Source organism: Hemiscyllium ocellatum, chromosome 4 (genome assembly GCF_020745735.1).
Source record: "Hemiscyllium ocellatum isolate sHemOce1 chromosome 4, sHemOce1.pat.X.cur, whole genome shotgun sequence".
NCBI classification, from domain to species: Eukaryota; Metazoa; Chordata; class Chondrichthyes; order Orectolobiformes; family Hemiscylliidae; genus Hemiscyllium; species Hemiscyllium ocellatum.
In genome coordinates, this window is record NC_083404.1 from 104,871,380 (window position 1) to 104,897,702 (window position 26,323).

At 41.7% G+C, this 26,323-nt stretch overlaps 1 protein-coding gene across 5 annotated transcripts in view; it reads right to left on the minus strand.

Moving 5' to 3' along the window:
• Positions 1-26,323, minus strand: part of LOC132815046 (microtubule-associated protein 4-like) — a 426,923-nt gene that overhangs the window by 54,026 nt on the left and 346,574 nt on the right. For all 5 annotated transcript variants that reach the window (XM_060823717.1, XM_060823718.1, XM_060823719.1 and 2 more), the window contains 3 exons: positions 11,325-11,502; positions 10,169-10,231; positions 8,911-9,239 (listed from right to left, as the gene is read on the minus strand). In XM_060823717.1, the coding sequence (XP_060679700.1) occupies positions 8,911-9,239; positions 10,169-10,231; positions 11,325-11,502 (570 nt within the window). The remainder of the gene's footprint in view (positions 1-8,910; positions 9,240-10,168; positions 10,232-11,324; positions 11,503-26,323) is intronic.

The window sequence follows — 26,323 nt, forward strand, 5'->3', positions numbered from 1 at the left end:
GGCATTTGGAACGCGTTGCCAGCAGAGGTGGTAGAGGCAGGCACGGTAGATTCATTTAAGATGTGATAGGACAGATGCATGAATAGGTGGGGAGCAGAGGGATACAGATGCTTAGGAACTGGGTGGCAGGTTTAGACAGTAGATTTGGATTGGCTTAGGCATGGAGGGCTGAAGGCCTGTTCCTGGGCTGTAAACTTTCTTCATTCTATATCAGTTCTATGTATTTTGAAATATCCCTTTTTAACGTTTGCTACTACATTTCTCTCGACCTATCTCTTTAGCTAATTTGTCAGTCCATTTTAGCAATCTCACATTTGTCCTCATAATTCCCGTTTCAGTTTACAATACTTGTCCTGGACCTACTCTTCTCTCATGTATACAGCCTAGGAGGAATCTATTTGGCCTAATGTTTCATTAAAGATATGACTACATAAATCCCAAATTATAGTTGTTGGCCTAAAACAAGTGAACATCTAAAATATATTATGAGTTTTTGACTCCATCATTCTTTCAGGCAGTGAATTTTCCAGATTCCTCCCACCCTCTGAGTTTTAAAAAAATAATTCAGCATTCCTCCTGGCCTTCTATCTCTTACCATAAATTTATTCCCTCCTATTATTGACCTCTTTAACAGTGGAAATAGTGCCTTCCTAATACATACTTTTAAGCTTCTTAATAATCCTATTCACCTCTACCCCCTTTTCATCTTCACTGCTCCAAGGAAAACAATCTCAGCCTACCCGGTCTTTTCTCAGAGGTCAGATCCTCTACCTTGTGCAACATTCTGGTAAATCTCCTCTGTATCCTATCTAGCAGTCACATTACAGGAAGAATGTGGTGACCAGAGCTGCATACACTACTCTAGTTGTAGCATAACCAATGTTTAATGCAGTTCCAGCATAACCTTTTTATTATATACCTTGATTAATAAAGGCAAGTCTCCAATATTTCTTCTTAACCATCTTGTCTAGTTATGCTGCCAACTTCAGGGATCTGTAAATGTGCACATTGAGGTTCCACTGATTTTAGTACTTTCAAGATTTCAACCACTTGTAGTGTAATCCCTTACCTTGTTAGCTATCCACCAAGTACATTACCTCTCACTTTAAGGGTTGGATTCCATTTGTCACTAAAGTGTCCACGTGAGCAATCCATTGATACCCTCAATTTATGGTGATCTTCCTCAGTATTTACTACCCTACAGATTTTCTTACTCTCCATGAGCTTCTTGATCACAATCCTACATTCAACACCAAATCATTTATGGACATGACAAACACCAAGCCCTGCAGAACCCCACTGGAAACTGCCTCACAGTGACAAAAATAGCCTGCTATACAATCGCCCTCTGCTTTGTGGCTCAGATAATTTTGAATCCAATATGTCACTATGCCTTGGATCTCAAGGTCACTTTCTTTAGTAATATGCCATGAGGGACCTTATTTAAATCTGTTAATGCCTTCACAATCTCCTCAGCGATTTCCTTTGGAACCCTGGTTATAGTCCATCCAGTCTGACATCCAGACATTTTAGTTTTCCAAGGACCTTCTCCTTAACAAATGCTACTGCACTCATCTTTGCCCCGACTCTTGCAAGTTCTGGTATGCAATTGGTGTCTTCCACCATGAATGAAGACTGATGCAAAGTATTTATTCAGTTCATACATCTCCAGATACATTTTCTAGCAGTCCTCTTTCCTCTCTCTCACCTTTTATATTTCTTTAAAAAAATCTTGGTTGAAATCTTGAAAGTACTAAAATCAGTGGAACCTCAATGTGCACATTTAAAGATCCCTGAAGTTGGCAGCATAACTAGACAAGATGGTTAAGAAGAAATATTGGAGACTTGCCTTTATTAATCAAGGTATATAATAAAAAGGTTATGCTGGAACTGCATTAAACATTGGTTATGTTAGGTTTTATATTATTAGCTAAAGCTTACTGCTATATTTCATCTTTTCCCCCCGACTCGCTGCTTTTTTAATTGTCCTCTGCTGGTTTTCAAGGCTTCCCAATCCTCTGGATTCCCACTAATCTTCTACACATTGTATGCTTCTTCTTTTGCTTTTGGGCTGTCCCTGACTTCCCTGGTCAGCCATGGCTGCCTTATCCTCCCCTTACTATTTTTTTCTTTCTTTAGATGAATTTCTGCTGTTTCTCCCGAATTACCCTCAAAAGCATCTGTTATTGCTGTTGTCTTCCCTGCTAGTCTCCCCTTCCAATCAACTACACCTGAACCTGCGGGGCACCAGTATCCTTGGGGGGAGGTTTGCTAGTGCTCTTTGGGAGGGTTTAAACTAACTCCGCCGGGGCATGGGAACCTGGACTGTAGCTTTAGGGTACAGGACCTTGAGTGTAGGGAGGTTATGAATAATGCAGCGATCTCGAAGGAGGGTGCCTGTAAACAGAAGGGTGGATTGAAGTGTGTATACTTCAATGCCAGAAGTATAAGAAATAAGGTAGGTGAACTTGCAGCGTGGGTTGGTACCTGGGACTTCGATGTTGTGGCCATTACAGAGACGTGGGTAGAACAGGGACAAGAATGGCTGTTGCAGGTTCCAGGGTTTAAATGTTTTAGTAAGATCAGACATGGGGGTAAAAAAGGGGGAGGTGTGGCATTACTTGTCAAAGATAGTATTACAGCAGTGGAATGGACGATGGAAGAGGACTTGCCATCTGAGGTAGTTTGGGCTGAGGTTAGAAATAGGAAAGGTGAGGTCACCCTGTTAGGTGTTTTCTACAGGCCTCCTAATAGTCCTAGAGAAGTAGAGGATAATATTGCGAGGATGATTCAGGAAAAGAGTGAAGGTAGCAGGGTGGTTGTTATGGGGGACTTTAACTTCCCAGATATTGACTGGGAGAGCTATAGCTCGAGTTCATTAGATGGGTCGGTGTTTGTCCAATGTGTGCAGGAGGGTTTCCTGACACAATATGTAGACAGGCCAACAAGAGGTGAGGCTATACTGGATTTGGTTCTAGGTAATGAACCAGGCCAGGTGTTAGACTTGGAGGTAGGTGAGCACTTCGGGGACAGTGACCACAACTCGGTGACTTTTACTTTAGTGATGGAGAGGGATAAGTGTGCGCCGCAGGGCAAGAGTTATAGCTGGGGGCAGGGAAATTATGATGCAGTGAGGCATGACTTAGGATGTGTGGATTGGAAAAACAGGCTTCAAGAGAAGAACACTAATGAGATGTGGGGATTGTTCAAGGAGCAGCTACTACGTGTCCTCGATAAGTATGTACCAGTCAGGCATGGCGTAAAGGGCCTTGTGAGGCAGCCGTGGTTTAGTAAGGAATTGGAATCCCTTGTGAAAGGGAAGAAGGCGGCATATGTAAAGATGAGGCGTGAAGGTTCAGTTGTGGCGATAGAGAGTTATAAGGTAGCCAGGAAGGATCTAAAGAGAGAGCTAAGAGAAGCGAGATGGGGACATGAAAAGTCTTTAGCTGGTAGGATTAGGGAAAACCCAAAGGCTTTCTATAGGTATGTCAGGAATAAAAGGATGACTAGGGTAGGTATCGGTCCAGTCAAGGATAGTAGTGGGAAGTTGTGTGTGGAGGCGGAGGAGATTGGAGAGACACTAAATCAATACTTTTCATCAGTATTCACTCAGGAACAGGACACTGTTGCTGATGTGAATATGGAGTCACAAATGATTAGAATGGATGGCCTGGAAATATGCAGGGAAGAGGTTCTGGGAATATTGGAGAGGATGAAAATAGATAAGTCTCCTGGGCCTGATGGCATTTACCCTAGGATCCTATGGGAAGCTAGGGAGGAGATAGCAGAGCCATTGGCCTGGATTTTTATGTCGTCATTGTCAACGGGAATAGTACCAGAGGACTGGAGGATAGCGAATGTGGTCCCCTTGTTCAAGAAAGGGAGTAGGGATAGCCCTAGTAACTATAGGCCAGTGAGTCTGACTTCAGTGGTGGGCAAAGTCTTAGAGAGAATGGTAAGGGATAAGATTTATGAACATCTGGATAGGAATAACGTGATCAAGGATAGCCAGCATGGTTTTGTGAAGGGCAGGTCGTGCCTCACAAACCTTATTGAATTCTTTGAGAAGGTGACTAAGGAAGTGGATGAGGGTAAAGCAGTAGATGTTGTGTATATGGATTTTAGTAAGGCGTTCGATAAGGTTCCCTATGGTAGGCTAATGCTAAAACTACGGAGGTATGGCATTGAGGATACATTAGAGGTTTGGATTAGGAATTGGCTGGCTGGAAGGAGACAGAGGGTAGTAGTTGATGGACTATGTTCATCTTGGAGTGCAGTTACTAGCTGTGTACCACAAGGATCTGTTTTGGGACCATTGCTTTTTGTTATCTTTATAAATGATCTAGAGGAAGGGCTTGAAAGCTGGGTAAGCAAGTTTGCGGATGACACAAAAGTCGGTGGAGTTGTGGATAGTGAGGAAGGAAGTGGTAGGTTACAGCTGGATATAGATAAGTTACAGAGCTGGGCAGAAATGTGGCAAATGGAATTCAATGTAGCTAAGTGTGAAGTCATTCACTTTGGTAGGAGTAACAAGAAGATGGATTACTGGGCTAATGGTAGGCTACTTGGTAGTGTGGATGAGCAGAGGGATCTTGGTGTCCATGTACACAGATCTCTGAAAGTTGCCACCCAGGTAAATAGTGCTGTGAGGAAGGCATATGGTGTACTGGGCTTTATTGGTAGAGGAATTGAGTTCCGGAGTCCTGAGGTCATGTTGCAACTGTATAAGACTCTGGTGCGGCCTCATCTGGAGTATTGTGTGCAGTTTTGGTCGCCATACTATAGGAAGGATGTGGAGGCATTGGAACGAGTGCAGAGGAGGTTTACCAGGATGTTGCCTGGAATGGTAGGAAAATCTTATGAGGAAAGGCTGAGGCACTTGGGGCTGTTCTCATTGGAGAAGAGAAGGTTTAGGGGAGATTTGATAGAGGTGTATAAGATGATTAGGGGTTTAGATAGGGTCGACACTGAGAACCTTTTACCGCTAATGGAGTCAGGTGTTACTAGGGGACACAGCTTTAAATTAAGGGGTGGTAGGTATAGGACAGATGTTAGGGGTAGATTCTTTACACAGCGGGTTGTGAGTTCATGGAATGCCCTGCCAGTAGCAGTGGTGAACTCTCCTTCTTTATGGTCATTTAAGCGGGCATTGGATAGGCATTTAGAAGTTATTGGGCTAGTGTAGGTTAGGTAGGATTCAGTCGGCGCAACATCGAGAGCCGAAGGGCCTGTACTGCGCTGTATCTTTCTATGTTCTAACTTGACAGCACCTCTTCCAAGTATTTGTAGTTACTTAATTACTATAGCTTTTACATCAGATTTGAGCTTCTCCCTTTCAACCTATCTTTCTAATCAACCTGTTCAGAGGTGTCATTACACATCTGAGAGCAGGTGGGAGTTGAACTAGGGCCTCCCATTGAAAGGGTTGGGACTACTAAAGTGTCACAAGACCTGCAGGATGAATTCTGTCACATTGTGGTCACTGTCCCTTAGGGATTCCTCCACCTTAAGCTACATAATCAAGGCTGCCTCACTGTGTATCAGCGAATCCAGAATTGCCTGCTCCCTAGTGGGTTCCACCATAATCTGCTCTTAAAAAAACCATTGTACAGACATCTCAACTTCCTTTTAAGATTTGCTATCAACCTGATTTTTCAAGTGCACCTGAATATTAAAGTCCATCATACTTACTGTAATTGTGCCTTCTGAAATGTCTTTGCTATCTCCCAATTTATTTTCTGCCCACATGTTGACTACTGATGAGAGGGCCTTGACAAAACTCCCATCCTGGTCTTTTTTTCCTTTATGGTTCCTCAACTCTGCCCCAAAGATTCTATGCCTTCTGACCCTATACAGCTTCTTGCTATCAATTTCATTTCATTTCTTACTAATAAGACAACCCCCATCCCTCTGCCCTTCCTTTCAATAGGATGCATACCCCTGGCTATTTAATTCCCAGTCCTGATCCCCCTTGCAGCACATTTCTATGACACCCACAACATTGTATCCACCAATTTCAATTCTACATTAGAAACTTATTTAACATATTTCAAATACTGCACACATTTAAGTACAACATCCTCAATCCTGCAGCGACTGCCCCTTTCTCACAGTTGTCCCCTTATCTGCTGTGCCTGAAGTTAGATTCCTGACCATTTCCATACTCTCTGTCCTATTACTTGTTCTGGAAACTTTAAAAGGCCCTCCTGAGGCCTATGGTAAACGGAGTTGAAGATTAGCAGAACAGTCATGATTTCATTGAGTCTGCATTGCCGTTCAACAGGCTGAATGACCTACTTCTGGACCTATGTCTATAGACCTTAAAAAAATGGGGTGAGCTTTTTCTTGAACACTGCAGTATATCTTGCATACTTATATTGCTGTTTGTGATAGGATTCCAGCACTTTGATCCACCTCCACTGAACACTGGGATGACTGTCAATGATTTTGAGGGGGATCTTTCTTCTCCTGGATGGTTGTGGGCTTGAAAAGAACTTTCCAAGGAGCCTTGATGAATTTCTGCAGTGCACTTTTTTAGACAATATACACTGTTGTTATCATATGTTGGTGTGAAAGGAGGGAATGTTTGTGAATGCATTGTCAATTAAGTGGACTACTTTGTCTTGGACGGTGTCAAGATTCTTCAGCATTGTTACAGCTGTACTCATCAGACAAGTGGAGAGTATTCCATCACAGTCCTGACTTGTGTCTTGAAGATGATGTCAGGAGGGGAGTTACAGAGAATTACAGGACGACATGGTGGCTCAGTGGTTAGTACTGCTGTCTCAAAGCACCAAGGTCCCAGGTACAATTCCAGCCTCGGGCGACTGTCTGTGTGAAGTTTGCACATTCTCCCTGTGTCTGCGTGAGTTTCCTCCAGGTACTCCGGTTTCCTCCCATAGTCCAAAGATGTGCAGGTCAGGAGAATTGTCCATGCTACATTGCCCATAGTGTTAAGTGCACTAGTCAGAGGGAAATGGGTCTGGGTGGGTTACCCTTCGGAGGGTTGGTGTGGACTGGTTGGGCCGAAGGGAATCTAATCTAATCTATTCTTTAGAGCCATCTGCAAATTTGGCTACAGTACATTCTATTCCTGCATCCAAGTCATTAATACAGATTGCAACTGGTTGAGGCGTGAGGACCGAATCCTGTGATATTCCACTAGTTATACCTTGCCAACCATAGAAATACCCATTTAGCCTTACTCTCTGCTTTCTGTTGATTAGCTATTCCTTATCCAATAAATTATCCCTCACCTCCTGTGATCTTATCTTGGATATTAACCTTTTGTGGGGCTCCTTATCAAATGCTTTCAGGAAGTTCAGATCTACTACATCTACAGGATCTCCATTATTCACTTTGCTGGTTACATCTCTGGGGAACTCTGAAGCAAATTAGTCAAACACAATTTACTCGTCATAAAACCACACTGACTCAAATGGGCTGTGTTTTGACTTTCCAAATGTTCTAATATTTCCTTCTTAATGTTTGGATAAGTGGATTGGACAGACTGGGGTTGTTTTCTGTGGAGCAGAGGAAACTGAAGGCAGACATGATTGAGATATGAGAGATAATGAGGGCACAGACAGCATAGATAGGAAGAAGAGTTTCCACTTAATGAAGGAATTGCTGACCAAGGAGCACAGATTTAAGGTAAAGGGCAGGAGGTTTAGAAGAGATGAGAGGAAAAATGTTTTTCACCCCGAGGATGGTGTGAATCTGGAACTTACAGCCTGTACGGCTGATCGATGTAGGGAAATCTTCATAAAATCTAAGAAGAATTTAGATATACACTTGTGATATGAAGACATACAAAGCTATGGACCAAGTGCTGGAAAGTGGGATTAAAACAAACAAACAAACAGTCAGGTAGTTATTTTTGACTAGTGTAGGGAATGACTAGTGAATGAGCTGAAGGGCCTCTTAGTATGCTGTAGACTTCTAAGACTGTGACTCAATAATAGATTCTAACAATTTCTCAATGATAGACATTAAACTAACTGGTCTGCAGTTATCTGTTTTATGCCTCCTTCCCTTTTTGAAAAAAAGGGTGTTACATAGCATTTTTCCAATCCACTGGAACCTTTTATCTGTATTTAAGTTTGGGGACCTCAAAGAAATTTAAAACTCTAATAATAGTGAATATACCTCAATCTTGGCCAAAGCTTTTCTGTGTCAGGATAATGCCATGACAAGTTGCATCACTCTGCTCAGTTCAGTTAAATTATAATTAGATACAGAAAATGCCAAAAAAGGCTGCAGATTAAATCAGTGTCTGGATGGAAAGAGACAACATCTTAAGTAATAACCTTCACCAGTCTTCAGTCTAAGGTAATCACAACAGGGTTGTGCCTTCATGTCAGACCAATGCGGTCTTCTCCTCTTTCAGATGTTGACAAAGATCATTTTCTTCCCTTTTCCATAAGTATAATTAAATTAAATATCTACAGGTTACTCGCCAGGCATATTTTAAGAATACCTGCACTGTGCACCATTCTTGTCACCATGTCAAAACAAAAATGAAAAGGTAGTGGGAAGTGGACAAGAAATTCATGCTATGGAAATTATTCTAAATATTTAACTGTTCATAATGTAAAAATATACACAATTTATAAAATTCAGCAGACATCAAAATTTTCTACAACAGTGATTGCACTTAATTATTTGTGACATCCTGAGGTAACAAAAGGCATTATTTAAATGCAACATTTTATTTTCATGCATGGAAATTAGTGGGTTATAGGAAAGAATTTTTGTTCTGCCAGGTGGCTTAAATTTACCAGACATGTTATCTCATTTCAAGTTTGTAGTATTTGTTTTCTTATAACCATAATTAGACTGGGTTAACAGGCAGTGCAATCAAAATCTTACTGTTTTTTTAACCTCCCAATAAAACAGACAAACTCTTACCTTCCCTCCTCCAGGTTGGTGCTTGATATTATCTGTGGATCCAATTTTCGACTTGACATTTTTTAGGTCTGGCGCTGGAGCACTCGTTGGTCGTAGCTGCTTTGGAGCTGTTGCTACAGTGGGTTTTGAAGGAGCACGGGGAATGGGTGCAACTCTCTTTGCCTCTGAAGCAGCTGTTGTCTTCAATGCCAATGTTCTAGGTGGCCGAGAGGTGTTGGATGATGGTGTTGCAGGGGTACTGGCACCCATTGGGGTGCTTGGTGTACTTGGAGTAGTACCAGTGCTCTTAATAGAGGTTGAAGAAGCAGTCTTTGGACGACCTGTCTCACCTAAGGCAAAACAAAAAAAAAATCAGGATATTCTCTTAACAAATGTCACTACTTCCTTTGCCAAGCTGATCTAAAATTTGAAATGTCTCTGACAGATTAAGAAAAAGTAAAAAATTAATCCACAAGTTAACAGTATTACAAAGACAGCAGAATACTTTGATCCCAAAATTTAAACAAAATATATTATTTCATATCCCTTCATCAGTTCTGCACCAAAGATAAAATCACCAGCTCTCTACTTTGTGACATCATTAAGCCTATTTGAGGATTAAACATGGCTTTGCTTTGGCACAGGAAGACATTTAAATAAGAGTGATTGCATCAAATAACCAAATATTGTTCCAAGGAAAGAATCAAGTCTAAGTTCATTCCCCACATCTACCTCCTAATAAGTCACTGATTACAATTGACATATATCTATGTGTCAAGCAGATTTAGACTATTCTAATGACTCATCTAATTTTATGGTTCAGCAACGCAATGGATAGGATTAGAATTCAGGTTGTATCTCATCTTTGCTATTAGTTGGCCCTGTGTTGGAGAGAAGTATAGTCAATAATTGATCATAGCACAAGTTAAGGAAGTTAAGGAAGCACAACTTATCTTAGCACTGTTGGGTGGTGGGGAAAGCAAGACAAGATTGACTTTTGATCACTGACTAGCAACAGTGGTGGAACACATGCATGTATTGACATTGGATTCAGTTGTAAATAGCAACTATGATTTGGAGAGTGTTCCAAAACACTGTTCAGGCTCACTTAGATCAGATACTGTTGGGCAATTAGTACACATGAGACAGCATTCAAAACAAAGATTTCATTGCTTCAGTGGAGGGTTAAAAGGAGGATATTTGTGAGAAAATGCAAAATTTGGATTTAGTTGGGTCAAAAAGCAATAACAAAACTAATAGCAGTGAAAATTCACATTACCCAAGGGTGATTTTGCAGACAGAGACTTCCTCATCTCTGCAGACTTGGGTTCAGTCTTGATAGCTGAAAAAAAATTTGAAGAGTTACAATAATTTAATTACTACTGGCTTGACACATGCTCTTTAACAGCTACTGGCTACTTTGATATCCCATCTCCTTTTTGTCATTTAAAGTTTCTTTCTTTACCAGGAAAAGTGGTTCTTCCACTACATTTAGGACTCTCTTACATGATCAAATGGTGTGAAGTGAGGTTAAGGAGGTTGATCTTGAGCTTCTGGGGTATAATGGTAATGCCCCTATTGCTGGGACAGGAGAGACAGGTTAAAGCCCCACTTACTCCAGAACTGTGTTAAAACACTGAACAGATTGTTTCAAATACCTAATTGACCTACAACTTTCAGCTTCATTACCAACACATGAACCTGCTTGATGCATTACATCTACATTATGACAAATAAGTAGATTAACACAGAAGGTTATGATTCCACTGTTTGATTGGGAGATGGATAATAAAATTTGGATAAAGCATATCAGACTAATACAACTGATCGCATATTTCTGAAGGAAAGGTCCTCTTTTGTATTTAAAATGAAGGATGTTAGGTTTGAATTTTTTTCTCATTGAGGCACATGGTACGCTCAAGTCAGTGTGGCATAATCAAAGGCAACAATAAGTTCCCTCATCTCAGCCCCTCAAAAGGTTATTTCTACTATATGAACATTTTTGCATTTCCCATGCTAGGGATATTGAAACGTTTCCGCATGCAATTAACAATTAGTATAAAATTACGAACATATGCCCACCAAAACATTTAAACAGAAAATTAGAAATTAAAAAGAAAATGCAAGAAGCACTTATCTAGTCAGGCAGAAAAAGGAACAGTGTTAATGCTTCAGGCTGATAACCTGAAATCAACTGGTCATTGCCTGAAATGTTAACTCCGATGTTCTTTCCAAAGATATATTGCCAGACTGGCCGAGTATTTCTAGCATTTTCTGTCATGATTCCTAAAACTTATTTCACATGAAACTATTTTTGCTCATAAATATTCTATGCAGGACATATTGGAATTCGTGTCATAAAAGATTGTACAGCGCCAGTTAACTCATTACACTGTCCTTTCACATTGCAGTGACTTCAAGATATCAATACGTACATGTTGGTCTTTTAGGGTTGGACAGCATGTTGTTTCTCTGAGTGGACCCAGGAGCAGTTGACATCTTTTGCAATGATGTTGTACTGCTCTTAACAGTAGTGTTGCTAGCTGTTTTTGTCACACTTGCAGACGATGGTCTGGTTGAGGGGAGCTTCACTGGGCTCTTAGCCTCAGTTGCCTGAAACAAAATGAGCTTTCCACATCAATGCTTGTTTTGTGGTATTAATTTACAGGAAAACTGGGGCTCTCTCAGATACCCCAGTTTGTAAAACAGCATATTTGGATTTATAGAACATCTCAATGCATCTCCCAATCATTAATTACTTTAAAGTACGAAGTTGTGATAAATAAGGTACCTTTAGAAGAGTCCACAAACATCAATGAGATGAATAACAAGTTAAAGGACTTTTGGGCAGAGCGTAATGGGAAATTCACTAATATCTACAAATATTATAATAGGATCATTAGTATGTATATGAAACCCAGTTTCATTTAAGGTTACTTGTAGGATATTAATGCGCTTTTACATTGCTTTCATTTTTAACAAGCAACATGGGAAGGACTGATTAAATTGTGCCCTTTAAACATATCCTGCCTTCTCTTGTCATGTTCTCCAAAACCCTTCTCCACACTGATGATGAAAGGTTCTGAAACACATGCTTTTATCACAACAGGAGTTCTCTGAATGCATGCATCACAGAATTGTTTCCAACAGGGCCACAATTTAAGCAGCACAAATAGGAAGTAGCTGTCTTGTGTGAAAATGTACAAAGTCTCTCACTTCTGGCAAACTATTTGAAATAAATTGTCGACTGTAAAATAAGAGGTATGGTTGTACTTGGCAGGAAAACAACCATAAACACAAATGATACAAGACAGATGTCACGTTTTTACTGAAGTAACAAAAAAGAACCCTCTAATTACTTGTGAAACATGGGTTACACAGAGTTATGGACGTCATCTTGATAATTTCTCACTAATATTTACACACAAGTCTCCGAAATAGAGCTAATGCGCACTACTCTTTGTGGTTGGTTGGGTATTTAGTTATTGTTCAGACAAGAATACATTAAATTGATTATCAAGGACAATACTGACTCTAGGTACTCAAATCTATGTAAAAGGATAAGGAGGGAATTATCCAACAGCAGGAACTTTGATAATGAGGCAAATCCCCCAGCACAGATTGGGATTGGAGCATTTGTCTTCTGATTTGAAGACTAATGTTCTACCAACTAAACCAATTTATCAGGTTACTAACCCACAAATCTCTGTTACATATTTCATTATTATTCCAGGTGTGTTAACCATAGCCTCTGTAACACTATTGATTTCAACAAAAACATCTGAGGCTTTGACTGTGAGACTCGCATGGTTGAATGTCATGTCAACACGTGGGGCCTAGATTCATAGGGTGCAGAATACCTACATGACTAAACTGGACAAATAAGCAGTACTCCGAAAGCTTGTGATTTTAAATAAACCTATTGACTATAACCTGGTGTTGTGTGATGTCTGACTTTGGCTAAATATAAGTAAGTTATGGAATCTATGAAATTAAAACATAAGTTGGTACCTTCAGACACAGCAGAGGATGGGACACTGGAGAAACAGCACTGTGCCTGGACAAATTGCAATAGACCCTACAAAATCCAACGTCAAATAATTTGTTAACATAGGAACTTATATAAAGAGGAGATGTGGAGAGGGTGATGCAACTTCAAATGCAAAATCAAAAGATAAAGACAAATTTTCAATTTATAAAATTACTTCACATAGGTTAATGTGCCAAATTATAAGATATCAGATACTATGCAATGCACTTTTGACTGTGCTCCTTTTGAGTTTGGACCCAATGGGAAAACAGTTCTGTAGAACTAGATGCTTAGTTTTTGTGCCTTCAATGGACTGTGATAACACTCCTTAGATACTGCAAATTCAGACCTGCAGAACTTTTCTTCTCCCTTAAATCAATAACCATCTTCAATTCCACCTCTCAATCTAGAAGCTATAGATTATTGGGTCCATCAGATCCACTTCTTTTAAAGGTGATGTACAATTCTGAACTTTGTTTTCAAATGGAGTGGACAACAAAAATGTTAGGAGATGCTAGGACATAACAAGTGCCATTTCATAGTGAAGTTCACTAGCTGTATTTGAACATAAATGTCAGTCAAGCACATGACTTTGCACAAATTCTCTACAGCTTAATGACTTTCTAATCCTATCTGTCTCATCCACACCTTTGCAAACTTCAGATTTAATACTGTTCCTGCCAACATCTCAATCTCTACATTACATAAATTCTGATGTTAACTATAACTGCTGCATCATTTCTATCTTATATCAAGTCTAACATGCATCATAGTACTAATTAATCTCAGTAGGGTATAGATAGGCTAGCAGAATGATCTGATGAAATTTAATAAAGAGGAGTGGGAGATGATGCACTTGGTCAGATGTGCTATGGAGGCATCACTGTAAATAACACTGACTAGTACAGGGATCTAGGGTTTATGTGCATCAATCTTTGAAAGTAACCAGACCTTTGAAAGCTCATTCAGCAAAGTATGTGGGATCATGAGGGTCTTAAATACAGGCAATGAGAACAAAAGCAGGTAATTTAAGTTGAATATTTATAAAGCTCTAGTTAGGCCACAAGAGTTTTATGATTACCTCAGGAAAGATACATGTCTGTTTGGGAGGATGCTGAGGAGATTTACCAGAATGCTTATATGTAAAATCCCCATCCCTGTCAGGTTACATTAAAGAAATGGGTTTTAGATTAGAAAGAAATGGGTTGCTCTTCTTGGACCAAAGGAGATTGAAGGGAGGTGCATGAAACTTGGATAAGGTAAGCAATAAAACAAAACGGTTTCCACTAACTGTTGGAACAAGGACAAAAGGACATAGATATATGACATTGGGCAAGAGTCACAAAGGGAATGAGAGTAAAAAGAAAATTGCTGCACTCCCTCCAGAGACAGAACATCTTTTCTCCAATATGGAGACAAAAACTGCATACACTACTCCAGGAATGGTATCATCAAGGCCCTATACAATTGGAGCAAGACATTCCTGCTCATCTACTCAAATCCTCTTGCTACGAAGGCCAACATAGCATTTGCCTTCTTCATCGCCTGCTGCAACTATATGTTTACTTTCAGCAACTGGTGCATACAGACACCCAGGTTTCGTTGCACCTTTCCTTTCCCAATCTATCATCATAATAATCCACCTCCCTGTTTTTGCTACCAAACAGCCTCACATTCACCCATATCATACTTCATCTGCTATGCATTTGCATATATATTCAAACTGTCCAAAGCACACTGAAGTATCTCTGCATCCTCATTTGGTCAACCTCCCATCCAGCATTTGCAAACTTGGAGATTTTAGATTTAGGTCCCTCATCGAAATCATTAATATAGTGTGGATAGCTGGGACGTAAACACTGATCCCTGCAATACCCTACTGGTCACTGGCTGTCACTTGTAAAATAACCCATTCATTTCTACTGTTTCCTGACTGTCAACTACTTCTCTGTCAATGTCAGTACACTAGACCCAATCCCATGTGCTTTAGTTTTATACTCTTATCTCTTATGTGCTCCTTATCAAAAGCTCTCTGAAAATCCAAGTAAACCACTTCCCACAGTTTCCCGCTTATCAACTTTCCTAGTTACATCCTTGAAAAATTCCTGTAAATTTGTGAAGCATGATTTCCCATTCATAAATTCATGTTGACTCTAATCCTGTCACTGTTTTCAAAGTGATCTGCTATCAAATCTATCATTGACTCTTGCATTTCCTACTACCAATGTCAGGCGAGCCAGTCTAGAATTCAGTTTTGTCTCCCTTTCTTAAAAATCATGCGATTACATTAAGTACCCTATAAGTGTAAAATCTTAATAGATGACCATCAATGCATCTACTATTTACAGGGCCACTTGCTTCATGTTAAGAATGGATAGATGGGGTTGGTGATGGATCAGGTTAGATTAAGAGTCAGCAATAAGTGATAAATTTAGAGTATGGATCAGTACTTAGAATTACAATGTTTTGGCCATAACAGAGACATGGATTTTACAGGGGCATGATTGCTGAATGTTCCAGGGTATAAATCTTTTAAAAAGTACAGGAAAGGGAGTCAAAGGGGAGGAGGAAGTAGCATTAATAATTAGAGAGTGCATCACAGCTGCAGATAAGGTGGTTGCTGAGGAAGGTTTAGATTAGATTACTTACAGTGTGGAAACAGGCCCTTTGATCCAACAAGTCCACACCGACCCGCCAAAGCGCAACCCACCCATACCCTTGGACTGTGGGAGGAAACCGGAGCACCCGGAGGAAACCCACGCAGACACGGGGAGAATGTGCAAACTCCACACAGTCAGTCGCCTGAGTTGGGAATTGAACCCGGGTCTCAGGCGCTGAGAGGCAGCAGTGCTAACCACTGTGCCACCGTGCTGCTCAGTTTATCTACTGAGTCAGTAAGAGTGGAAGTCAGTAACAGGAAAGGTGCAGTCACTTTATTGGGTGTTTTTTATAGAACCCCCCCCCTTCACCCCCACCCCGCCCCGCTCAATAGCAGCAGAAAGATGGAAGAACAGATTGGACAACAGATTTGGGAAAGGTGCAGATGTAATAGTTGTTTTTATGGGTGACATCAATTTTCCCAATATTGATTGGTACCTCCTCAGTGCAGATGATCTGGATGGAGCCGATTTTGTCAGGAGGATTCCTGACTCAATATGTAGATAGGTTGACTAAGGGGGAGACCATACTGGATGTGGCTCTAGACAATGAGCCAGATCTCTTGGTGGGACTGCATTTTGATGACAGTGACCACAACTTCCTCACTTCTACCATAGCCATGGAGAGGGTTTGGAACAGACATCATGGGAATGTATTTAATTGGAAGAGGGAAAATCATACTGCTATTAGGCAGGAGCTGTGGAGTATAAATTGGGAACAATTGTTCTCTGGGAAATGCACAACAGAAACGTGGAGGCTGTTTAAGGAGCATTTGATAGGAGTGTTGGATAACTTTGTTCCAGTGAGACAGGCAGGTAATGGTAAAGTGTAGGATGACAAGAGAAGAGAAGCATCTCATCCAGAGGAAGAAGGAAGCTTACTTAAGGTTGAGGAAGCAAGAATCTGGCACAGCTTCACAGAATTACAGGATAAAGAGGAAAGAACTCAAAAATGGACTGAGGAGAGCCCCGGGGGGGGGGGGGGGGGGGGGGGGGGGGTTGGCATGAAAAAGCCTTGGCAGGAAGGATTAAGAAAAACCCAAAAGGGATTCTACAATTACTGAGGTATGACAGAATGATCAGAGAGAGAGTAGGGCCAATCAGGGATACTGGAGGGAACTTGTGCCTGGAGTTTGAAGAGGTAGAGGAGGCCCGAAATGAGGTTTAGGGAGAGAGGGACCTTGTTGAGAGTGAGAACATCATGGATCAGATTAGTAGGCTTGGATGGATTAACATTAAGAAAGTGGATATGCGGAAAATTCTGGGAAGCATCAAGATAGATAAATCTCCAGGCCGGACCAGGTATATCCAAGGTTACAACAGGAAGCAAGGAATGAGATTGCTGCGCCTCTGGTGATGATCTTCACAGTCACTCTCCACTGTAGTAGTACTGAATGATAGGAGGGAGGCGAATGTTGTTCCTCAGTTTCAAGAAAGAAAATAGGGAAATCCCTGGAAATTACAGACCAGTCAGTAACATATCTGTGGTAAGCAAGGTACTGGAAAGGATTCTGAGAGACAGGATTTATGATTAAATTAGATTCCTACAGCATGGAAACAGACCCTTTTGCCCAGAAAGTCCACACTTCCACCTATCCGAAAATTAATCCACCCAGACCCATTCCCCTACCCTATATTTACCCCAACTATAATGCACCTAACATTATGGGCAATTTAGCACGGCCAATTCAACTGACCTGCACATTGGAGGAAACCGGAGCACATAGAGGAAGTCCACACAGACACTGGGAGAATGTGCAAACACCACAGAGACCGACTGGAATCGAAACTGGGCCCCTGGTGCTGAGAGGCAGCAGAGCTAACACCTGAGCCACCATGCCACCCAAATAGACTATTTGGAAAAAAAAAGGCTTGACTAGAGATCATCAGCATGGCTTTGAAAGGGGCAGGTCATGCCTCACAAGCCTTATTGAGCTCTTTGAAGACATGATGAGGCAAGTTGATGAAGGTCAAGCAGTGGATATGGTGTATATGGAATTCAGTAAGGCATTTGATAAGATTCCCCATGATACTCTCATTCAGAAAGTTAGGAGGTATGGGATACAGGAAATTTTGGCAATCTAGATATAGAATTGGCTGGCTGAAAAAGGATAGCAAGTGGGCCTCTGCTCTTTGTAGTTTTTAATAAATGACTGAGATGAAGTAGTGGAAGGGTGGGTTATTAAGTTTGCCAAAGACACAAAGGTCGGTGGTGTTATAGATAGTGTTGAGGGCTTTTGCAGGCAAGACATTGACAGGATGCAGAGCTGGGCTGAGAAGTGGCAGATGGAGTTCAACCTAGATAAATGCAAAGTGATTCATTTTGGAAGGTCGAATTTAATGCTGAATACAGGGTGAAAGACAGGATTCTTGGCAGCGGATTTTGGGATCCACGTACATAGATCCCTCCAAGTTGATAGGGTTGCTAAAAAGATTTGGTTGTTATTAACAGGAAGATTGAGTTTTAAGAGCAGTGAAGTTTTGCTGCAGCTCTATAAAACACTGGTTAGACCACACTTGGAATATTATGTCCAGTTCTGGTCACCTCATTATAGAAAGGTGTAGATGATTTCGAGAAGGTATAGAGGAGATTTACCAGGATGCTGCCTGGTTTGGATGGCTTGTCTTATTAAGAGAGGCTGAGTGAGCTAGGACTTTTCACACTGGAAAGGAGGAGGGAGAGAGGTGACTTGATAGAGATATACAAGGTAATGAGAGGCATAGATAGAGTAGATAGCCAGAGACTTTTCCGCTGGGCAGAAATGGCTGTCACGAGGAGTAATAATTGTAAGGTGTTTGAAGGAGTGTATGGGGAGATGTCAAAGATACATTTTTTATGCAGAAAATGGTGGGTGTGTGGAATGCACTGCCAGCAGTGGTAGTAGACAAAAAAAAACTGCAGATGTTGGAATCCAAAGTAGACAGGCAGGAGGTTGGAAGAAAAAAAGCAAGCCAGGCAGCATCAGGAGGCCTGAAGAAGGGTTACAACCAAAACATCGCCTTCTGCACCTCCCTGATGCGCCCTGGCTTGCTGTGCTCTTCCAGCATCCTGCTTGTCTACAGGAGTGGTAGCAGAGTCAGAGACATTAGAGATATGTAAGTTAAGTTGATCTTAGATTAAGATAAATGTTTGGCACAACATCATGGGTTGAAGGGCCTGCACTGTGTTGTACTGTTCTATGTTCCACGTGTCTTGCTTTTTGTGTACGAGATTAAACATGAAAAATTTTACACATTACCAGCTAGCTGACAATGTGTGTAGCTTACTGGACCAGCTTGAATGAAGATGTGATAAGTTATGGAACAAAGTCTTCAGTGGTATTGTTAGAATATTGTCAGGACCCAGTGCCTCCAAACTGCTTGATATCACATGTAGCGAATCAAATTGGTTGAAGATTGGTATGAAGAGTCTCTCTGGGACCTCTGAGGCAGCCTCAAAAATTATTGAACTCCATACTAAGTCCAGAAGACTGTAGGGTCCAAGTGGAAAGTGAGGTATTGTTCTTCCAGCTTGGGCTGAGCTTCGCTGGGGCACTGCAGCAAGCCTGAGACAGAGTCAGAGTTGTACAATATGGAGACAGGCCCTTTGACCCAATCCCGTCCATGCCAACCAAAATGTCAATCAACGCTAATCCCATTTCCCTGCACTTTGCCCATATCCTTAGAGTTATAGAGATGTTCAGCATAGAAACAGACCTACGGTCCAACCCGTCCATGCCAACCAGATATCCCAACCCAAACTAGTCCCTCCTTCCAGCGCCTGGCCTTTATCCCTCCAAACCATTCCTATTCATATACCCATCCAAATGTCTCTTAAATGTTGCAATTGTACCAGCCTCCACCACATCCTCTGGCAGCTCATTCCTGTGTGTGAAAAGGTTGCCCCTTTGGTTTCTTTTATAACTTTCCCCTCTCACCCTAAACCTATGCCCTCTAGTTCTGGACTCCCCGACACCAGGGAAAAGACTTTGCCTATTTATCTTATCCATGCCCCTCAATTTTGTAAGCCGCTATAAGGTCATCCCTCAGCCTCCGACACTCCAGGGAAAACAGCCCCAGCCTGTTCAGCCTCTCCCCGTAGCTCAGATCCTCCAACCCTGGCAACATCCTTGTAAATCTTTTCTGAACCCTTTCAAGTTTCACAACATCTTTCCGATAGGAAGGAGACCAGAAATGCAAGCAATATTCTAACAGTGGCCTAACCAACGTCCTGTACAGCCGCAACATGACCTCCCAACCCCTGTACTCAATACTCTGACCAATAAAGCATACCAAATGCCTTCTTCACTGTCCTATCTACCTGCGATTCTACTTTCAAGGAGTTATGAACCTGCACTCTAAGGTCTCTTTGTTCAGCAACACTCCCTAGGACCTTACCATTAAGTGTATAAATCCTGCTGAGATTTGCTTTCCCAAAATGCAGCACCTCGCATTTATCTGAATTAAACTCCACCTGCCACTTCTCAGCCCATTGGCCCATCTAGTCCAGATCCTGTTGTAATCCGAGGTACCCCTCTTCGCTGTCCACTACACCTCCAATTTTGGTGTCATCTGCAAACTTACTAACTGTACCTCTTATGCTCACATCCAAATCATTTATGTAAATGTCAAAAAGTAGAGGGCCCAGCACTGATCCTTGTGGCACTCCACTGGTCACAGGCTTCTAATCCTTTCCTACCCATTTATTTGTCCAAATGCCTTTTAAATGTTGTTAATGTACCCGCCTCAACCACTTCCACTGGTAGATCATTCCACATGTGTATATCCTCTGTGTAAAAAAGTTGCCCTTCAGGTTTTCTTTTATTCTTTCCCCACTAACCTTAAACTGATGCCCTCTATTCCTCAATTCCACAAGCCTGGGGAAAAAGACTGACTGTATTCATCTATCCATGCCTTTTGTGATATTATTCACTTCTACAAGATCCCTCTTCAGTCTCCTACGCTCTAAAGCGAAAAGTCCTAGTTTGTCCAACCTCTCCCTATAACTCAAGCCCATGAGTCCTGGCAACATCCTTGTAAATTGCTTCTGCACTCTTTCCAGTTTAAATAACATCCTTCCTATCGCAAGGTGACGAAAATTGAACACAATATTCCACGTGCAGCCTAACCAGTTCAACTGCCACATAACTTACCCACTTCTACAATCAATGCCTTGACTAAAGGCCAGTGTGCCAAAAGCCTTCTTCACTGCCCTGTCTACCCGTGACTCCACTTTCAGAGAACCATGCACCTTAACACCAAGGTCTCCTGTTCCAATCCACTCCTTAAGGCACTACCACTCACTATGAAGCTCCTGCCTTGATTTGACTTGCGAAAATGCAAGACCTCACACTTCTCTTTATTAAAGTCCATTTGCCATTTCTCAGCCCACTTGCCCAGCTGTTCAAGGTCCTGCTGCAATTTCTGAAAACCTTCCTCACTGTCCATGATACGTCTTATTTTAGTGTCTCTCTCTCTCTCTCATGGTGGCATCTTGCTGGAGGTGGCAAAATGGCAGCTGACCTGTATGTACATGCTGGTGGGATTGTAGGTAAGGACAAGGAGAACCCTATCGCTGTTACAGAAGGGAAGAAGAGGGGCAGGGACAGAAGTGCAGGAGATGGGTCGGACTCGGTTGAGGGCCCTGTCAACAACAGTGCTGTGGAATCCTCGGTTGAGAAGGTGGTGGACATTTTGGAGGCTCCCTTGTCGAAGTTGGCCTCATTGGAACATATGCGATAGAGAGGGAGGCACTGGGAGAATGGAATGGAGTCTTTACAGAAAATAGGGCACAAGAAAGTATAGCCCAAGTAGTTGTGAGAGTCAGTGGGTTTATAGTGGCTAGTCTATCCCCAAAGATGGAAACAGAGATGTCAAGGAAGGGATGGGAGCAGTCAAGGAAGGGATGGGAGCAGTCAAGGAAGGGATGGGAGCAGTCAAGGAAGGGATGGGAGCAGTCAAGGAAGGGATGGGAGAAGTCAAGGAAGGGATGGGAGAAGTCAGAGATAGACCAGGTGAAAGTGACGACGGGGTGGAAATTGGAAGCAAAACCAATGAATTCTTCCAGTTCCTGAATACAGAAGGAAGCAGGACCAATTATATCATTGATATATCAAGGAAAGAGTTGTGGGTGGTGACTAGAATAAGACTAGAAAATGGTATGTTCCACGTACCCCTCCAACGATAGGCATAACTGGGGCCGATGCGAGTACCAATGGCCACCTCTCTGACTTGAAGAAAATGAAAGGAGTTAAAAGAGAAATCGTTGAGGGTGAGGATGAGCTCGACCAAGTGGAGGGTGGTGGTGGTGGTGGGTGGGAACTGTTCAGCCTTTGCTCCAGGAAAAAGTGGGCAGCCCTGAGACATCCTAGTAGGGGACAGAAGGGTAAGGGGGTTGCACATCCATAGTAAAGAAGCAGTGGCTGGAGCTTGCAAACTGGAAATTTCAAACCTAGCATGAAATGTCAGAGGAATCATGGATTTACTTCATCAGGAAATGGACCCCAGGAGAGAAAAGACTGAGTCAAGATAGGAAGAGATGAGATGTATGTGGCAGAAGCAGGCTGATGCAATGGGTCTACCTGGGCAGTCCTGTTTGTGGATTTTCAGGAAGAGGTAGCAATGAGTTGTGCACAGTTGAGGGATTATCAGCTTGCAGCGAGGAATGCGGGTGGGGGAACGTGGCGGGGATGGAAGAGAAAAGAATCACCAGAGGTCAGTGACTATTGTTGGTACAATGGTCTCATGTGGCCCAAGGGAACACATTAGATGGCAGCTGAGAGCTAGTGCTCCGCCTCTGCAATGTTTACATCAGTACATTAGATTATAACAGCATCACCCTTCTCGGGAGGTTTGGATCTTAGCACACAGAGTGCAGTCAGTTAGGAGAAAGATAGTCATGGGGGCGGGGCGGGGGGGGGTGCGGGGGCAGTTCTGGTCTCCTCCCTATTGGAAGGTTGTTGTGAAACTTGAAAGGGTACAGAAAAGATTCACAACAATGTTGCCAGGGTTAGAGGATTTGAGTTATAGGGAGAGGCTGTATAGGCTGGGGTTGTTTTCCCTGGAGTGGAGGCTGAGGGGTGACCTTAGAGGTTTATAAAATCATGAGGGGCATGGATAGGGTAAATAGACAAAGGTCTTTTCCCTGGGGTGGGGGTGTCTAGAACTAGAGGGCATAGGTTTAGAGCGAGGGGGGAAAGATATAAAAGAGACCTAAGGGGCAACTTTTTCCACACAGAGGGTGGTGCATATATGGAATGAGCTGCCAGAGGAAGTGGTGAAGGTAGGTACAATTGCAACATTTAAAAGGCATCTAGATGGGTATATGAATAGGAAGGGCTTGGAGGGACATGGGCCAGGTGCTGGCAGATGGGACTAGATTAAGTTGGGATATCTGGTAGGCACAGACAAGTTGGACCAAAAGGTCTGTTTCCATGCTGTACATCTCTATGACTCTATTACTGTCAGTGTGTTTTTAGGTTTATTCTCCCTGTTCCTTCCTGCCTTTTCCCATTTGCATTTTGCTCTTGTGCCTTGACTAATACACCTTATTTTGCTACATCTGACCAAGCTTGATCCTCACCCCTATTAATTTGTTTAAACTGCTCTTTACTTCTCTGGTTATACTGTTTAAGAAGACTGGATCGAACATAGTTCAGGTGTGGATAATCTCAATAGTACAGACTTCACTTTATCTGGTTCTTGCATGTGCCCCATGAACCAGAACCCAAACCCACTTCTCCAACACCAGTCTTTGAGCCATTGTTCAGTTCATTAATTTTATTTGCCCTTTTGATTGAGCCACATGGCAATTTTATACCTGACCTCTCATTGTCCATGCAGAACCGCTTTCCTCATCCTACCTATGCCATTGGTACCTATGTGTACCATGATAACTAGATCATACCATTCCAAGTTCCTGTACAGTCCTGAACAGACGAGTGAAGACCAGCTCCCTCTTCACAATGAAGGCACCTTTACAGTCTGTAACACTTTACTATTGCAGATTAGGTCAGACGAAGGATAAATTGATCAGCCTAATAGTACGCAGGTCATGGAGGTATGGTGGACATTTGTAACTGAATTAACTGTCTATCTATTCAGTAATCCTACTTTTAAATGTCTTAAAAATTCCCCAACATTTATCAAGTCAAGAAACCAATGAAAAGTGCATACATGATCAGAACAAAACTAATGAAGAATTACAGTTGTGTGTCACCTCTCAATTATCAGTATTGCAATGAATACTGCCATCAAAAAATACCTGCTTCCTAATAAGGAACTTACTGATGCTCAGTTCAGGATCATTCCAATTCATTGTAATCTTGCTCCAGAAAGAATGCGAAAGTTAATATAATTGAAGAGATGTGAAAGTAAGCAGACAACAGTTGTCAGAGTAAAGCTATTTGCTATTTGAGAGCTCTGCTACCAAAGCAGCTAATCAGGGCAATTTATGGGAATGTCATCATCAGCCACTGTCTCACTAAGTCATACACCATTGTCAATTGCCTCTTCTCCATTGCTGTTAATCCAAATGCTGAAATACGCTGAGACAGACACAGCAGTACCATCCAAGGATCAGAATGGTTTTTAGGGCAAACAGAGAAGGTTTTGCCAGCATGTGTCACATCATGAAAATAGATAAAAAAACTAATACAAGATGAGATCATGAATTATAATTTGCAGCTGTTAGAAAAGATGTTCTGTAGTGAAACAATTGCCACTGAAGCAGATAAGGTTTATTTGAGATTTATAAAATGATGAATAAGGTTTTAGTTGGCTGGATTTGTATCAAACATTTCCTTGGGTTGGCTTATTGGTTAACCTCCTAGTTGAGCAATCCCTTCATTTTACAATTAGTGCTCTAGTTTCTTAAGACTACAATTCATATAAACACTACCTGCAGAGTATGCTTGGGCAACAGGGAGCTGACATCATTGGTGTGTGCGCACCAGAAAACAGCAGCTATAGTCTATGACGACAATGAAGAAATTATACGTTTTGAAAGGTTCTTCAGGTATTTAAGTCTTTTAAACTAAAACACGAATAGACAAATCAACAGAGGTTGGCTCCCCAACTCAGTACAAGACTCTCAGTGCCAGCTTTTGTCCCACCCTAACCTCCCCAGTCTCTTATAAACAGTGCACACATGGAACATGGTGACATCACTGGTGCATGAACAATCACTTCCTGTGGCGTGTCCAGATGTGGTCAGGTGACATCACAGGTGTCACCATATGCAAGGAGGCCATTTTGGTATTATGGACAATTATTGTTGTTTTCAAATCCCTCTAATGCCTTTCTTCTCCTTATCTGTGTAATTTCCTCTAAGACCATATTGTTTTGAGATGTCTGTGCTCCTTTATCAGTCATCCTATTTGCATTCCCAATTATAACTGCTGCACCATTGATGATTGTGTATTCAGTTGCCTAGCACCCCCATGATATGGAATTCTCCCTGTATCTCTGCACCCCTCTAACTCATTTTATGCCTTTAAATATTCACCTTAAATACTACCTTTTCAACCCAGCTTTTGATCATTTGACTTAACATCTCCTTATGTGAACTGGTATCATACTTGTTTTATAATGCTCCTGGGAAGCCCCTGGAGACACATCATGAAATTAAAATCACAATGTAGAATATAAGACCATAAGACAGTGGCAGAAGTGGGCCATTCCATCTATCAGATCTGTTTTGTCTTCATTCACTGAGATCATAAAAGAATCCTTAATCCTCAATTCCACTTTCTTCTCATTCCAGATAACTCTAGACTCTTACCAATTAAAAATAAATTGTCTATTGCAGCCTTAAATATAATTAGTGAATCAGCCTTGAAAGTGCACGCTAGTAAAGAACTTCATAGATTTACTACTACCCCAGAAGAGAAAAATTTCCTTTTGTTTAAAACTCCTTAGTCCGAGATTGTGCCCTCTGATTCAAGACTCTCACACAAGGAGGAAAAAAGCCACTCTGCATCTACCCTGTCAGGACTCCTAAAAATTTAATCCGGAAGCCTCTCATTCTTTTATACTCCAGTCAGCATAGGCCAAATCTACTCAATCTTTCCTCAAGACAATCCTTCTATACATGGGATCCACTTAATGGTGAACTTCCACTAGTTTCTCTCAAATACCAGTGTATCTTTTGTTAGATTATGGTTTAACAAGTGCCTTTTAGCAATACATCCCTATTTACATACTCAATTCCCTTTGACAAAGGCCAACATCCATTTGCCTTCCCTAATACCCACTGAATATAAAACAGATAAAAATTGGATGATACGATCATTCGACCTTTCCAAGTCTGCATTACCATCCAACTCAATAGTTTGCTCCTGCATTCCTCCCATATCCTTTAAGCCTTTTGGCTCCAAGTGCTATATTCAACTCTTGTTACAGCCTTGATCATGTTCTGTGGTAAAGAATTCCACAGGCTTACCACTCTCTGGGTGAATATCATTCAACTCATCTCATTCCTAAATGGATTATGCCATATCTTTCAATTCTCATCCCTTGTTCTAGACTCCCTCGTCATCGAGATCATCATTCTTGCATCTACCCTGTCTAGTCCTGTTGGAATGTTATTGGTCTCTATTAGATTCCCTCACATTCTTCTAAACTTCAGTGATTACAATCCTAACTAATTCAACCTCTCATCATACATCAGTTCTGCCATACCAGGGATCAGTCTGGAATACCTTCTTTGCATGCGCTCTATGGCAGGAGCATCCTTCTTCAGATGATGAAACTGCACACAATATTCCAG